Source organism: Aspergillus multicolor, assembly GCF_047715735.1.
Source record: "Aspergillus multicolor strain CBS 133.54 unplaced genomic scaffold BDW74scaffold_43, whole genome shotgun sequence".
NCBI classification, from domain to species: Eukaryota; Fungi; Ascomycota; class Eurotiomycetes; order Eurotiales; family Aspergillaceae; genus Aspergillus; species Aspergillus multicolor.
This window is the reverse complement of record NW_027395994.1, coordinates 122,041-135,351: the sequence shown is the minus strand read 5'-3', so window position 1 is coordinate 135,351 and position 13,311 is coordinate 122,041. Positions and strand designations below refer to the sequence as shown.

At 51.5% G+C, this 13,311-nt stretch overlaps 5 protein-coding genes across 5 annotated transcripts; 2 read left to right on the top strand and 3 right to left on the bottom strand.

The window, feature by feature from the left end:
* The first annotated feature begins 86 nt into the window (after window positions 1-86).
* On the top strand, window positions 87-1,559 carry BDW74DRAFT_106219 (isopenicillin N synthase family dioxygenase). Its single transcript, XM_073721632.1, has 2 exons — window positions 87-507; window positions 570-1,559. Exons 1-2 carry the CDS (start codon window positions 337-339, stop codon window positions 1,413-1,415), a joined length of 1,017 nt encoding a protein of 338 aa, XP_073578665.1. The 5' UTR covers window positions 87-336; the 3' UTR covers window positions 1,416-1,559.
* On the bottom strand, window positions 1,524-2,953 carry BDW74DRAFT_106223 (uncharacterized protein). The gene is made up of 5 exons (XM_073721634.1): window positions 2,370-2,953; window positions 2,186-2,318; window positions 2,109-2,128; window positions 1,889-2,053; window positions 1,524-1,831 (listed from the first exon to the last, which is right to left on the bottom strand). Exons 1-5 carry the CDS (start codon window positions 2,750-2,752, stop codon window positions 1,633-1,635), a joined length of 900 nt encoding a protein of 299 aa, XP_073578664.1. The 5' UTR covers window positions 2,753-2,953; the 3' UTR covers window positions 1,524-1,632.
* Window positions 2,954-4,128: 1,175 nt separating this feature from the next.
* Window positions 4,129-4,626, bottom strand: BDW74DRAFT_162731 (uncharacterized protein). The gene has a single exon (XM_073726003.1). The coding sequence runs from the start codon at window positions 4,433-4,435 to the stop codon at window positions 4,238-4,240; it is 198 nt and encodes a 65-aa protein (XP_073578663.1). The 5' UTR covers window positions 4,436-4,626; the 3' UTR covers window positions 4,129-4,237.
* Window positions 4,627-5,757: 1,131 nt separating this feature from the next.
* BDW74DRAFT_183253 (nucleobase cation symporter-1 family protein) lies at window positions 5,758-7,897 on the top strand (the record flags this gene model as incomplete). The annotated part of the gene is made up of 11 exons (XM_073730459.1): window positions 5,758-5,801; window positions 5,870-5,973; window positions 6,030-6,127; window positions 6,176-6,293; window positions 6,349-6,450; window positions 6,500-6,683; window positions 6,744-7,128; window positions 7,183-7,298; window positions 7,346-7,423; window positions 7,490-7,644; window positions 7,725-7,897. The coding sequence occupies 11 exons, from the start codon at window positions 5,758-5,760 to the stop codon at window positions 7,895-7,897; spliced, it is 1,557 nt and encodes a 518-aa protein (XP_073578662.1).
* Window positions 7,898-10,588: 2,691 nt separating this feature from the next.
* Window positions 10,589-12,012, bottom strand: BDW74DRAFT_106181 (uncharacterized protein). The gene is made up of 2 exons (XM_073721631.1): window positions 11,343-12,012; window positions 10,589-11,284 (listed from the first exon to the last, which is right to left on the bottom strand). The coding sequence occupies exons 1-2, from the start codon at window positions 11,773-11,775 to the stop codon at window positions 10,773-10,775; spliced, it is 945 nt and encodes a 314-aa protein (XP_073578661.1). The 5' UTR covers window positions 11,776-12,012; the 3' UTR covers window positions 10,589-10,772.
* Between the last annotated feature and the right edge of the window lie 1,299 nt (window positions 12,013-13,311).

Genomic DNA, 13,311 nt, shown 5'->3' with positions numbered 1-13,311 from the left:
GTTGCTGTCGCTCTCCCTGTCGCCGGCGCCTTGGCCGACATTATTGCCATATATCAGCTGGAGGTGCTCTTATCAAGCGGGGTATTGACCTCAACTTTCTCCAACTCCAATTCCCCGATCAGATCGGCCAACTTGCCTCTTCCAACCGATGCCTTCTGTATCCCATTCATACTCCACATCGTGCCATATCACACCAATAAAAGCCCAAGCGCATATCAAGGAGCGTTCTCCAAATCATAAACCACGCGATTACACCTCCGGATAACTGCACGAGGATATAGCCGCGATAGCAATTTCTTGACTGTCGGTTCCCGTCCATATACAGGTTGCATCAAAATGACCGTCCCAAGCATCCCCATTATTGACCTGAAGCCTGCTTTCACGGGTGGTCCGGATGAGCTCGCCAAAGTTGCGCAAGAGGTGTATCAAGCATTCAAGCATGTGGGGTTCGCATACATCAAGAACCACGGCGTGCCTCAAGACCTCGTTGATGAGGCTTTTGGATGGGTAGAGCAATCCTCTGCCTCAAAACTCTTCAAATCCCACTGACAAGTCTCAATGTACAATAGAGCGCCAAATTCTTCTCCCTCCCCGACTCTGAAAAGAACAAAGCCCCGCACCCACCGGAAGGCAGCTACCACCGCGGCTACAGTGGGATAGGGCGCGAAAAGGTCGTCCAGATGGTCTTTGACTCAGACTCAATCGCACAACGACGCAAGACACCCGACGTGAAGGAGTCCTTTGAAATCGGCAACGAGAATGACACGCGGATGCGCAATATCTGGATCCCCGAAGAGTCCCTCCCTGGCTTCCGCGGCTTCTTCGCCAAGTTCTTTTCAACGTGCTCGGATCTCGAAACGCTTATGCTCAGACTTATTGCTGTCGGTATGGGGCTCGACGAGAATTTCTTCTTGGAGTATCACTCCGACCGCACGAACCAGTGCCGTTTGCTCCATTATCCACCCGTTGAAGAGGAGTTGCTCCGCGAAGGCAAGGCAGAGCGCATCGCAGCACACACGGACTTCGGCACCATGACGATTCTCTTCCAAGACGAGGTCGGCGGTCTCGAAGTTGAGGATATCCACGAAAAGGAGAAATTCAATCCCGCGCCGTATATCCCCGGCACAGCGGTCGTGAATATCGGTGACCTCCTCATGCGCTGGAGTAACCATGAGCTGAAGTCTACGATGCATCGGGTCCGCGCGCCGCCGTTGGTCGATGTGAAGGATGAGAGCACAGGGGAGAAGAAGGGCCGCATGACGAAGGCGCGCTACTCGATTCCGTACTTCATTAGTCCGGATCGCGATCGCGTCATTGAGTGCCTCCCTAATTGTCATGGCGAGGGGAGGCTGAAGATGTATGAGCCTATTACGAGTAGTGAATATATTGCTATGAGGATGAATGCGACTTATTAGGTGGGAGTATCTGGGGGTTATGTATGGTCTTTTGTCTCGATTAGCTTCTTAATGATTTCTCTGTTACGCTGCGCTTTTCTATATCAACAGTGCTCCCTTCGCATATTGAGGCTAGCTTGTATTCAGCTACTACTTGTCGTGTTCTTCTCCTGGGCTCTAAACAGAAGTCGCATGAGGCAAAGGCCCCATTCAATCACTGCCTACGGACCTATACCACCTACTCATCATCCCCCGTGAAGACCCGGATCGGCATCCAGCTATCGCCCACAACCTTCGCCCGCGTCTTGATGCCAGAAATCCTCGCAACCTCCTCCTCGCCCAACTCCCACCCCTCAAGATCAAAGTTATTCTCGATCCGCTCCGGCGTAACACTCTTGGGAATTACGCTGACGCCGCGCTGGAGGTTCCATTTTAGCCTGTGGCAGTCAGTATTTTTGCATGCAAATCCTTGAGGTGAGAAAGGTGGTAAGTACACAATCTGTGCTGGCGTTTTCTTCTTCGCATCAGCAATCTCAAGCACAGTTGGGTCAGCGAGGAGATTTGTCTGTCCGTTAATCGGGCTGTCGCTGTGGCCGCCTAGGCAAGAGTACGCTGTACAGTGGATGCCCTTTGAGGTGCAGTATGCGAGAAGCTTGGGTCTATTCAACGTCGTGAGTTCTCATTTCTGGGAAACCGAGATCTCAATGTACGTACGAAGGGTTATACGGATGAAGCTATGTAGATGTCAGCAATCTCAGCCTCGGGCTCGGGAAACGCGAAATAAAACGGACCTCAATCTGATTCACAGCCGGAACGACCTTGCACGTGGGATCATTGAGTAGTCTCTCGAGATGGCTGATCTGGAAATTCGACACGCCGATGTTCCGCACTTTGCCGGTGTCCAAGAGCTTCTGCATCTCTTGCCTGTGCCCATCAGCAAACCATGTCTCGCGACCCGCTGTCTTCGAGACATACCAAGTCTTCACGAAGTCCCAATCCTCCAAATGCTTGCTCCGATCCTCCGGATCTGTCGAACAAGGAAAATGCACAAGGTACAAATCCACGTAGCCCAGTCCGAGATCATTTAACGAGCTCTCCAGTCCCTCGCGAACCCGGGGATGCCAGTGGTTGTCCAGTTTTGTGGTTACCCAGATCTCTTCTCGTGGAACACCTGAGTCGCGGATTCCCTGCCCAACTTCCTTTTCGTTCCCGTAGTTCAGCGCTGTGTCGATGTGTCTGTAGCCGTGTTGCAGCGCGTGTTTCACGGCGCTGCGTGTGGCGTTCGCGCTCGATTGCCATGTTCCTAGGCCGACTGCGGGGATTGAGCCTGTGCCGTTCGGAAGGGGGATTGGGCGCATGATAAAGTGGTTTGGTGTTTAGAAGATTGGTTTGGCTTGGAAGGACTACTGCAGCTCATGAACTTGTTACATATGGCCCTAAGATATCATCATCTCCGCATGTAGTCCGGAGTATTTCCAATCCTCACAGCACGGATCGTAAGCCAAGAGTCCGACTGGTCTTTGCCGATCGGATAGGAAGGCCTCCCTACTCCAACTCCTTATCTTTTCAAGCCTAAGTGGTTACCTCCAATGTACGGATAGTAGAGTGGCGTTCTCCAACTTCCGCGGCGAGCTGATCGGCCAACGTTATCTCCAAACTCGCGTTATCTTGGGTATTTCAGGGAGCGCGATAATAGAGGTTGATATCAATGGAGCAAGAAGGCATCGGAGATGACATCAATTCCCCTTTGCGAATAATTTGATTGGCGTAGTAATAAGTTGCGATAGTCAAAGCGCCTGCTTCCAAACCGTAACCGGCTACAGAGTTGGCTTTTGATCTGTCTCATCGGAATTGTAGGCGTCGGTAGAGATATTGCTGCGGCGGCAGAAGTTGACTGTTAGGGTTTGATGATGCTACCGGGGTCTGACTGGACAGCGGGGACATCGAGGACAAGACAGCCGCCATTGGAGAGTCAATATTCGCAGTTGACTGTATGTCACCTTGCTGACGACTAGACCACCGGACAACGGTACCAGTCCCGCGTAGTCGCTGCCAAGATGTGCCTTCCACTATATTGAATCCAGGCTCAGTGTGTCCGTTTGGATATCCCTGATGAACCCTCGCGTGCAAAACGTCTGTTGTATAAGGACCGAAGATGCCTTTTAGGACCGACGCACGCTCATTAAACGCGTCACATCGTAGATCGCGAAGGGCTCTACGAAAAAAGCAAGCCTATATTGGTCTTCAAGAGTAGGTCGTGCTGAAGGCTTGTAACTAGCCATAAGGGTCTCATAACACGCGGCAGAAACCAGGTCGGCTAAGGTGGTGTAGACGCAAAAGCGCTAAGGCGAATCGGTATTTGACACTGGGCGGCGGATAGTGAATGGAGGTTCACGTCTAGGAGCCAAGTTAGGAATGAAGCGAGTCGCGAAGAGCTTGACTGACCGAGGATTTCAGCGGAGGGAGGTCGATGCACAGGATGCACAAAGTGCGAAGCTCATCTACACCCTCCAAGTCGAAGTTACGGGTGATAGAGCTGTCCACGTAGCTAGATTAGGCTGTTGGGCAAGAAGACATTGATGGTATTCAAAGTTGTTGAATTCTTGGAAGATGGAAGCGTTGCCCAAATTCAAAACAACAAAGGACCCCAAGGTAGCGGCCTGAGGCCGCAACTGCCTGTTTGGAAGACTCCTATTATTCCCCGCCATCTCTTTGCTCCCCTCTCCCCTCTCCCCCCAACACCTCGCCTTGCTTTCGGTGCCTATAAAACTACACTAGCTAACCCTTTGTTGCCTAGACCGATGGAGGGAGCTCGAAAGCCAGGCGCATTATATCAGGTCATGCTAAACATCTAGCGCAACACCCTTCATCACTTCAGCAGCTCGACGAAACAGAACCGCTTCCGCAGAATTCAACTCGACGTATTCGCTTTTGTCAACAAAACTCCCAGAGCCAAAGATTGGCACGAGGTATTGGCTCTGGAGCTCGACATACCAAACCCTTCCCGTTGTCCCGAACGACGTCCACGCATACGCGCGCATTACTGGGGTCTTCCGCTAAGAACCTCCTGCAAGCATCGAACGCTTGATCCTCGACTTCATGAATGCACCCAGGAACGTCCTCCATAGCTTTTGCCTCGTTGATGGTAATACTGACAGGCCTTATCTTTCCATCATTCCCTGGGTGATCGATCGTAAAGTGTGCGCGCCGAACACTGGTGCCCTCGGGGGGGGGGGGGGGGGCGGCTCTCGCAGTACTGCCCATGATCTATCCATGAAGAGGTGCTTGTTCAACAGATGTGACCAGACAGCGGCGGAGGCCCGCTCGTTGCTAGGTTCGGTCTGCGCTTCCTTCCACAATAGGGGAAAGAGGGGATGGTCGATGAGAGACATTTCGGGCGAGGATGTGTTTTTTCCTTGAAGGTTCCTAACTAAGGCACATGAAGAACGGTACTGGATGAGCGAGATGGCACATACCGGTAATATTTGCTGTCTGCTCTGTGGCCTACGCAATGGGAGTATGCCGCCGAGGTGGTCGACTTCGTTTCGAAGGAGGCACTCACAAAGAGACAATGGTCAGGGCCTAACCAATGGTAACAATTTGTCGGATATATCTAGGAGACTGGATTAAAACCATTCCTCGTTGGGAGATTGACAGCTTAAGTACGCTGAACATCATAGAAGCGTACTGAAGTAAGTAGAATGCGGCGGCAGCCGGCGCGAACTCAGCGAGTAGCCCTATTAGCCGCCGAGGCTTTCCTCATTATCGATGGTTCCTTTGACTTGGTAACATGTCAGCCAACAATGCATACACTTTAGCCTTCAACTGAACTAGACGGAGCAGGGCCGAAGCCAGGACACCGGCCCCAGTTCTGTGTAAGTCGGCATTGAAGTTTGCGCTCTCCAGGATTGCGCCCTGTCAGTATCCAGGCCTAGTAGCCACCTAGTGCCAATAACACCCACAAGCAAGTCATGCAGTCCCTTGTGGATTCTCAACTGCGAAATTAAAGACAGACGCCTCTTATCGTTTGGTACTATCCAATATGACACCCCGAACCATATTGCTCTCACTAGCGCTCTCCAACTTCTTGATAAGAGATCGGCCAACGTGATCGCTAAACAACGCGCCACATTCCGCCCGCGAAAACGGGGTTGGAGGCGGACTTCAGCCTGGAACAGACAGGGATCATCTTCCTTCGTCCAATCAGCACTCGTTGAAGTTGTGTAACGATAAGCGGGGATGCTCTAAAGACCCGCTTGCCTTCCCCGGTTTCTGCAGAGCTGAGTTGGATATCTCACGTCGTTCATCTCAAACCGGCCCTCCATTCATTACCGAGCGGCTAGCAAGCGCGAAAGACTATAAGATGAAGTCCTGGTCGTGGCCGGAATTAAAGCAGCGGCTTGAATGGTGGGTGTTGCGCGCCAAACCCCCGGACCGGGAAACCCAGAGTATTATTGCTGACATTGACCATTCAGCCCTGTCGACGAGGATGCCGAATACGAGAATACAACCTGGTGCAATCGCGACCTGATCCCCATTCCGCCTGAGCGGAGAACATTTGGAGTTTGGTCGTACTTCGGTACGTGCTTTCCACAACCCGTTCGTCGGAATTTCTACTAACTAACGGTCGTCAAGGATACTGGACTGTGTCTGGAGCATGCATCTCAGCATGGTCAACTGGAAGCACCCTGCTCGCCTTTGGGCTAACTCCGCAGCAGGCGATCGGGGTTATTGTACGCCATTTATCTTACAGCATAAAGGGAAACCAGCTGACAAGATAGATCCTCGGCTCCTTCCTTTGCGGTCTTCTTTCTGTTTTCTGCGGCTGGATGGGCGAGGTCCATCATATCGGGTTCACGGTGTCGAGTCGGTTCTCCTGGGGAATGAGAGGGTCTTACTGTACGTACCTAGACCGAGAGGTATAACAAGCGGCCTGAAGCTGATAGAGTTGCAGTCCCTGTCATTCTCCGGAGCTTCGTCGGATGCATGTGGTTCGGCATGCAAGCTTTCTGGGGAGGCCAAGCGACAAGGGTTATGATCGGTGCTATCATTCCTGGTAAGCCAAGCTGAAGAGACGCGAGGTACGTTCACTGACGACTATAAAGGCTTCGCACACATGAAGAACTACTTCTCGCCGAGTTCGCACCTTCAAACGAACGACTTCATTGGCCTCGTCATCTGGATGGCCGGCTTCATACCTGCGGTTCTCATTAAGCCTGAGAAATTACAGATGCCGTTCTTCTTTTGCTTTGTGCTCTTCTGCGGGACGTGCTTTGGGATGCTAATTTGGTAAGCCCTCATCACTCATCTGCCTTCCTTGCTTCGAGCCTAAACTAATTGGGTATGCAGGGCCGTCTCTCAAGCCCACGGCGCAGGCGACCTTTTCCACGAACCCGGTACTGCTCCAAACACTGGCTGGGCATTCATGTTCGGAATAACGGCAATCCTCGGTTCCTGGGGCAGCGGTACCCTCGGGCAATCTGACTGGGTGCGATACTCGAAGCGGCGATATGCGCCGACGTTATCGCAGATAGTTGCGTGTCCCTTAACTATTGCCATCACGGCCACCATCGGCATTATTGTCACCAGCGCGAGCAATAAACTCATGGGCGGCGACATCCAGTGGAACCCCATTTACCTTCTCGCGGATGTGCAGGAGTTTTATGGGAGTAGTCCGAGGGTTAGAGCGGGTGTGTTCTTTGCGAGTCTGGGGTGTGTCGCGAGTCAGTTCTCGGTATGCTCTCTGGCCTCTAGATGCGATGCAGGCTGTTGTTGATCAGATTGATAGATCAGCGTAGTGCTCAACAGCGTCAGCACGGGCATGGATCTTGCGGGTCTGTGGCCCAAGTATCTCAACATCGTCCGCGGAAGCTATATCATGGCAATCATCGGCATCGCTACTCAGTATGTCCCCTTCTTCAAGTCACCGATGTTTACACTAAAAAACAAAGACCGTGGCAGCTTATCTCAACCGCCGACAAATTCCTCTCCGTGCTTAGCGGCTTTGGTGTCTTTATGGCTCCTGCAACGTGCGTTCCTCACCCGTCCATCGAATCTACTAGCAGCACAAGCTGACCTTCATGCTATGGGCATAGTGGCTTGATGCTAGCCGACTATCACGTCGTCCGCCGACACCGCCTCAAGGTCTCCGACTTATACCGCGGCTCTCCATCCAGTATCTACTGGTTCAGGAGCGGCGTGAACTGGCGCGCCTTCGCCGCGTTCACTGTGGGCATGTGGCCATTACTGCGTAAGTTCTTCATTTCTTTGCTCGATTCTCATCATTGCGCGTCTAGGAATCAGAATCTGATACTCCTTTGCGCCTGGCAGCCGGCCTAGCCGCAAACGTGAACACCTGGACAGACCCCAAGTGGACCGGTTGGCTTCGCCTCTACAATCTGACGTTCATTGTTGGGCTGGCAATTAGCTTTCTTGCGTTCTGGGGCTTGAACATTTTCTTTCCGGTCCCCGGGACCGATGTCGATGGGGCCGTTCATTGTTGATGATACCGAGGATGGTAGTGATGGGGTTGCCGTAGCCCATATATATAGAGCTAAGTAGACAAAGTGTATCATCATGGTACTATTGGGTTATAACAGTGTGAAGGCAGCTCTGGGAACAATAATGTCATTCATCATGAAGACTAATACTGTATATATATATAGTGGCCAATGCGCATTCTTCATATGCTCGGTGTTCGACTACTATCATCACCACCTACGGCTATTGGAGGTCGAGATGATTTTTCCAGGGAGGCTCAGAACCGTCCAGTCTAAGTAGGCATCTGTCTGATAGTACCAGAGTTAACACCCCCGATTATGGAGCCTTGATAAGCGATTGTAATTTGCCTTAGGTGTAGTGATAGCCATTCCGCGCTACGGCAAACCCCTGTACCTCATGCTAAATTTAGGGGGTTGACCGGTCCAGCCCATCCACGCGGTCGGTCTCACCTGTACCTCGGTCGGACTTTCGCTGACTGGCTTGGTTTGCTATGTAGTAACTGACTAAAACACTCTTTTTGTACGTCGCCCGGATTTTTTTGTGGTATAATTCTCGCTTGTTAGTTCTTCCGCTTCCGATATTTAAAACGCGTCTAACAATCTACTTAGTGGGTCACACAGCCTAAACTGCGAGAGGCCCCGGGTTCGAATCCCGGTTCGGGCCTCAGAATTCTTTTTTTCTTGGCCCTTTCAAGGTCCTTTTATTGGCTGGCAGACTTGGGCAGCTCACCCTTGATCCTGAATATCATACGCGGTGGTCCAACTGTGAAAGATGGCTTGGCTTGTCTTTGCCTCTTCAAGTTGGCTCATGAACATGTCGCAGCCAGTTTAGGAACACCAAGATGAAACGACGCGAAATGTAGCCTGGCGTAAGATGTTGAGCGCCTGGTATAGCTCGACAGAGCATTGGTTGAGGTTCAGACCCGTCGTCGTCTCTTGAATCCTAAATACCACATTATTTTCTGCTCTCAAGAAGCGGGTTGATCCTACCTATATAGTCTAATCATCGCCGCCGCCCGAGGACCCTCTTGGTTTTGGTTGACACCCTGCATTCATCCCCACAAGCGCATCTGCTTTGATCTCGTAAATACTCCATATGCCCACCAGACACAATCGAAGCCTACACGGAATCCCCAGAGTGCTCGAAAGCCTCACTCACCACCGGACTCACCGCGTACGCCGGCGTATCCGCATCATCACTCCTTATTAATACCAACTTCGCTGTATAGTCTGGCCAAGCCAATTTCTCCAACCGCATCTCAAACGCCAACGCCTCCGCAAGCTCATTCTCGAACTACTGCCCGAAATGCTGCGGTTGCGTTGCGAGGTCGAGGTCCGCGTGCACCTCGCTCTAGATGAACTCTTCTCGAGCAGCGGCGCTGCTGCGGTGCTATGTTCCTTATTGCCTTCAGCAACTGCGCGATTTGAGCTTATAGAAGGGTGTTGTCCGGAAGGAGAGAGAGGATGACTAGATCGTGCAGAACGACTTTCTCCATGAGATAAGGGTACTCTGCTAGAAGCGTAATCGCGATATATCCTGCGCATAGCAATCCAAAGATAGTTACTCTCTCATTTGACGTCGCTCGGACCTGTCTGGTTGGAGAGGAGAGATCCTCAGTGTGTGTTTTGATTCCCGTGCCCGCTGCTGGGTGTCCGAGATGCGAGCTGCGGTGGTACCCCCGCTGGTCGTAGGTTACGACGCGGAAGGGCGTTGAGAGCGATCGTGCTACCGAAGTGAAGAAGAGAGATGTGCCGTGGCTGCATGGGATGAGGAGTAGAAAGGGGGCCGGTGCGGTGGATTTCGCGGCGGAAGGGGGATAGGGTGGGTGTTGTCGGCGCGTCTGGGGCCGACGAGACCTAGGACATGGTGATATCAGTCTTCAATTCAGAGAAGTATATTGGAGAAGTGAGGCTCTTCGGAATCTTTTGGTTCATTTTAAGCTGAAGTTCTTGAGAAGAAACGCGGACTCTGGCCGCGATTGGGAGCAGAAAGCACATACCTGAAGCAGCGTTGTGAAATACCTTTTTCTACCTTGCAGTCCGTCAAGTACTTTGTTCGCCCTGAAGAACAAGAGAAGAAGCTAATATATCGCTTGATAGACGAAGCGCCTGGAACGGGCAGCCGGTAATGATCTTTGAAAAGAGGTGGAAGTGGAGGAGACGTTCAGGCGGCCTCGCTGTTTGGGAAGCGTTTGCTACTCTGCACTTCGGCTAGAAAAGCTACCGATGATGCTTACTCCCCGCGGTCCGGAGGCTCTGAAACCGTTCGTGCGACCTCCAGGCATCGGCTATTTTACGCAAGTGTGTTTGGTTTGGATTGGCGGGACTACCTAAGTCACAGTCACACTTGACTGCATGCTTGAGAAGAGGAGAGTGTTCATTAGGGTATTGAATACATATTCAATGCTCTTAGCAGCCTCGTTTGAGATGCTGAACGATCAGGCGATCATTGGAAAAGAGAAGAAACAAAAACAAAGTTACATGTTTGTGAAGCTGAATCGCGCTGCATGAGCGAATTTGATCCTGACAAGAATCTCAAGGGCAGCCCAAGGAGAAAAAGCTCAAACAACATGTCAAAACCGCCGGAATGCTGCACCTCCTCAACTTGAGGCGCATTACATGAAAAAGAACAAAACAAATTATTAGACTTGCCATGGTGTGGTCGGCTCTGACATATCTATTGGCCAATGACGGCTTAGTCGGGAAACCGATGATCATGTCCTGCACCTCCGTGATTGGGGGACATGTATAATATGTCAATATAATCATATGTATGTACCTGAGCGGAGGAGAAAACGAGCAAGGTTGCACCTCCGTAACTTGGAGAAAGATTCCTGGTTGTCACGCAGGGCTTCGCCAGGGGGAAGGGCCACCCCTCCTAGTAGGAAGTCATCGTCCGCCTCTCACGGCGTCCTATGAAGCTGAAATACCAGGTAGGTTGGCCATGGCTGATGCAACAGTGAGCATCCCACTTCTTGTTCTCACCGCTCTTCCAGTACTCGTGGTCGGGATCACGCCCTTCCACGAGACACTTCGTCACGCTGATGCAGCTCAAACACATGCCGTCGAAGTAGTCGCGGACGCGCTGCGCCGCTCGAATGGCGATGTTCCTCCAGTTAGTGTGGCAGAAGCAGCCTTCTTCATGTTGACCAGGCGGTCGAATGTGTGAAGCGTCGAACCGCTGAAGATTCTGCAGTATGTCGTTAATGCTAGCGTGTCGGAAGGCGTTTTCCAACGGCCACACCTTGACACGCCGGAGTTCCTTCAAGTAGTCGAAGAGGGTGCTCTCCATGCAACCACACCGACCTTCGTCGAGGATCTTCGCGACAGGATCGAAAAGGCCGTTATGCAGAATATTGCGGAGACGCCCACGCGCGGCGTCAAGCTGCTCTATAACACAAAGCACTGGTCAGTCACTGTTAGTCACAAGAACTAGGGCGAGACTTACGGATGATTCTCGGCGGCAAGTGAAGTCTGCGGAGTTCCGATGTGCTGTTGTTGGAAAGCAACTCCAGGATGCGGTACTCGCTGTTGTAGACAAGCCATTTGGTGGCCTTTGCAAAACCTTCGGCGTAGTTAAATTGGTAACAAGGAAGCATCACCTGTCTTTCAAACTCGCATTTGATTCCGTATTCAGTTGAAGTGTTCTCAACTTCAAACCAGCCCTTAAACCATTCTTTCAAGGGTCCGGTTACATAGTCCACCTGGTATTTGTCACATGCGAGGAGTAAGTGCCACACCGTCACCATCAAGACTGAATTCGGACCCCTAGTCTTTAATGTGTGGTGTAGACCATGGAACATTACCTCCATGGCTGCAATGTTGTCTTGGTCCAGGGTGATTGTGCTTGTAGCCGCGTCTCTCCAGGGTCCACGAAACATGGCTTCAAAATACGGTGTTACCCGCAGTTTCTCGCGCTCTACTTCGAAGATGGCAACCTTGGAGATGCGTTGTCCCTGATTTCCGCTTCCGTCGAGTGCGGACTCGTACTCGTTGACTCTAAGTGTCAAGTCCCAGTTGGGAGATATGGTGAAGCTCGCAATGATGAGGAAGAGATGAGAGCCACTAGTGAAGAACGAAATTGGGAGAATAGAAAAACGAGAATTGGATGTGAGAAGGAGGACCAGTAGAGACAAGCCGAGGCTTCTTGCGGTTGGGAACGACGATGTGTAGGTGGAGCTTTAAATTGATAATATGGAAGATAAAGTTTCGCGTATTCAGGGCCGGGAGAAGTTATGATGAGAAGAAGAGAGAAAGAGAGTTGAGATGAGAGGGAGAAGAGAAGCACTTCAATGACTTCAGGTCGGCAATGAGGAAGATAGCGTCGTGCTATTGAAAGCCGAGAAGAAGAAGTTATGATTATGAGAACAAGAGAAAAAATGAGATGGGTGGAAGTTGGAAGTGAGAGAGGAAAAGTTGAGACGCCCAGATGTGTTGTGTTGCTCGATGCCAGATACCACGTGATCCACCTCAAAATGCCTCGAGTAAGACCAAGACAACCCTGCGTCACTAAGGTCTACTTAGCTTGTGCTGATGACGTCGTTCAGCCAGCCGAGTGTTGCTTGTCGACATAAGGCGACTTCAGTATGTGAGAAACGTCAGGATGAGAGATGACAGAACAACCAGCTCACAAGCGGAACGCCGGTGAGGACATAATGTCGATGAGAGGATGGTATGGTAGGTTATGCGAGGAGAATAGGCGAGCGAGGGGCGGAGAGAAGGAGAGCGAGAGACCAGACTAGAATGAAGAAACAACAACGAGGCCAGGTGGCAAGTCTCTTCTAGACAATAGTCAAGCTGGCATGTTTAGGTTGCGCTAATTGCATCTTCGTTGGTTATATCTCAGAACGAATCGACAGGATATGTTGCCGCCGACAGCTCAAAAATACATCTATCTCCCCTTCCCTCTCGAACCCTGACTCAAATCTCCCTCCTATCCCCTCGAGTGACTTCGCCAACGTGGGAACGCCCGGAATGCAATCCTACTTCTCAAGACCAGCAAGGTCCACACTTTGACTGCGGACAAATGAAACGAAGGATACAGGAATCAAGTCGTGCACATGCTAGACCACAGATTTGCGCGACAAAGGGTCGCCCGGCCTCCGGACGTCTAGTCGTTTTTGTGGAGACTGATAATGAGAACATCCCTGCGCCCTTTGCAGCACACTGGACACGTTCGGCTCGGGCCATCAAGGTAATAAAGGTCTTGTTAGGCACAGGGCTCTGGCTGTTCTTAAAATCCAACTGGGAAGTCGCTTCAGTCGCTTGGAGAAAAGGGTCGATGGAATCCGGGTATCTAGGCGTCTGTACCGTACGACGCGGGCCGTCAATGAGCACCAAGCCTGATGGTCTACTTTCCACCGAAGCGAGAGAGGTTGGATGGAGGGGCAACTGGGAGATTGGTGCTTCTCATGGAG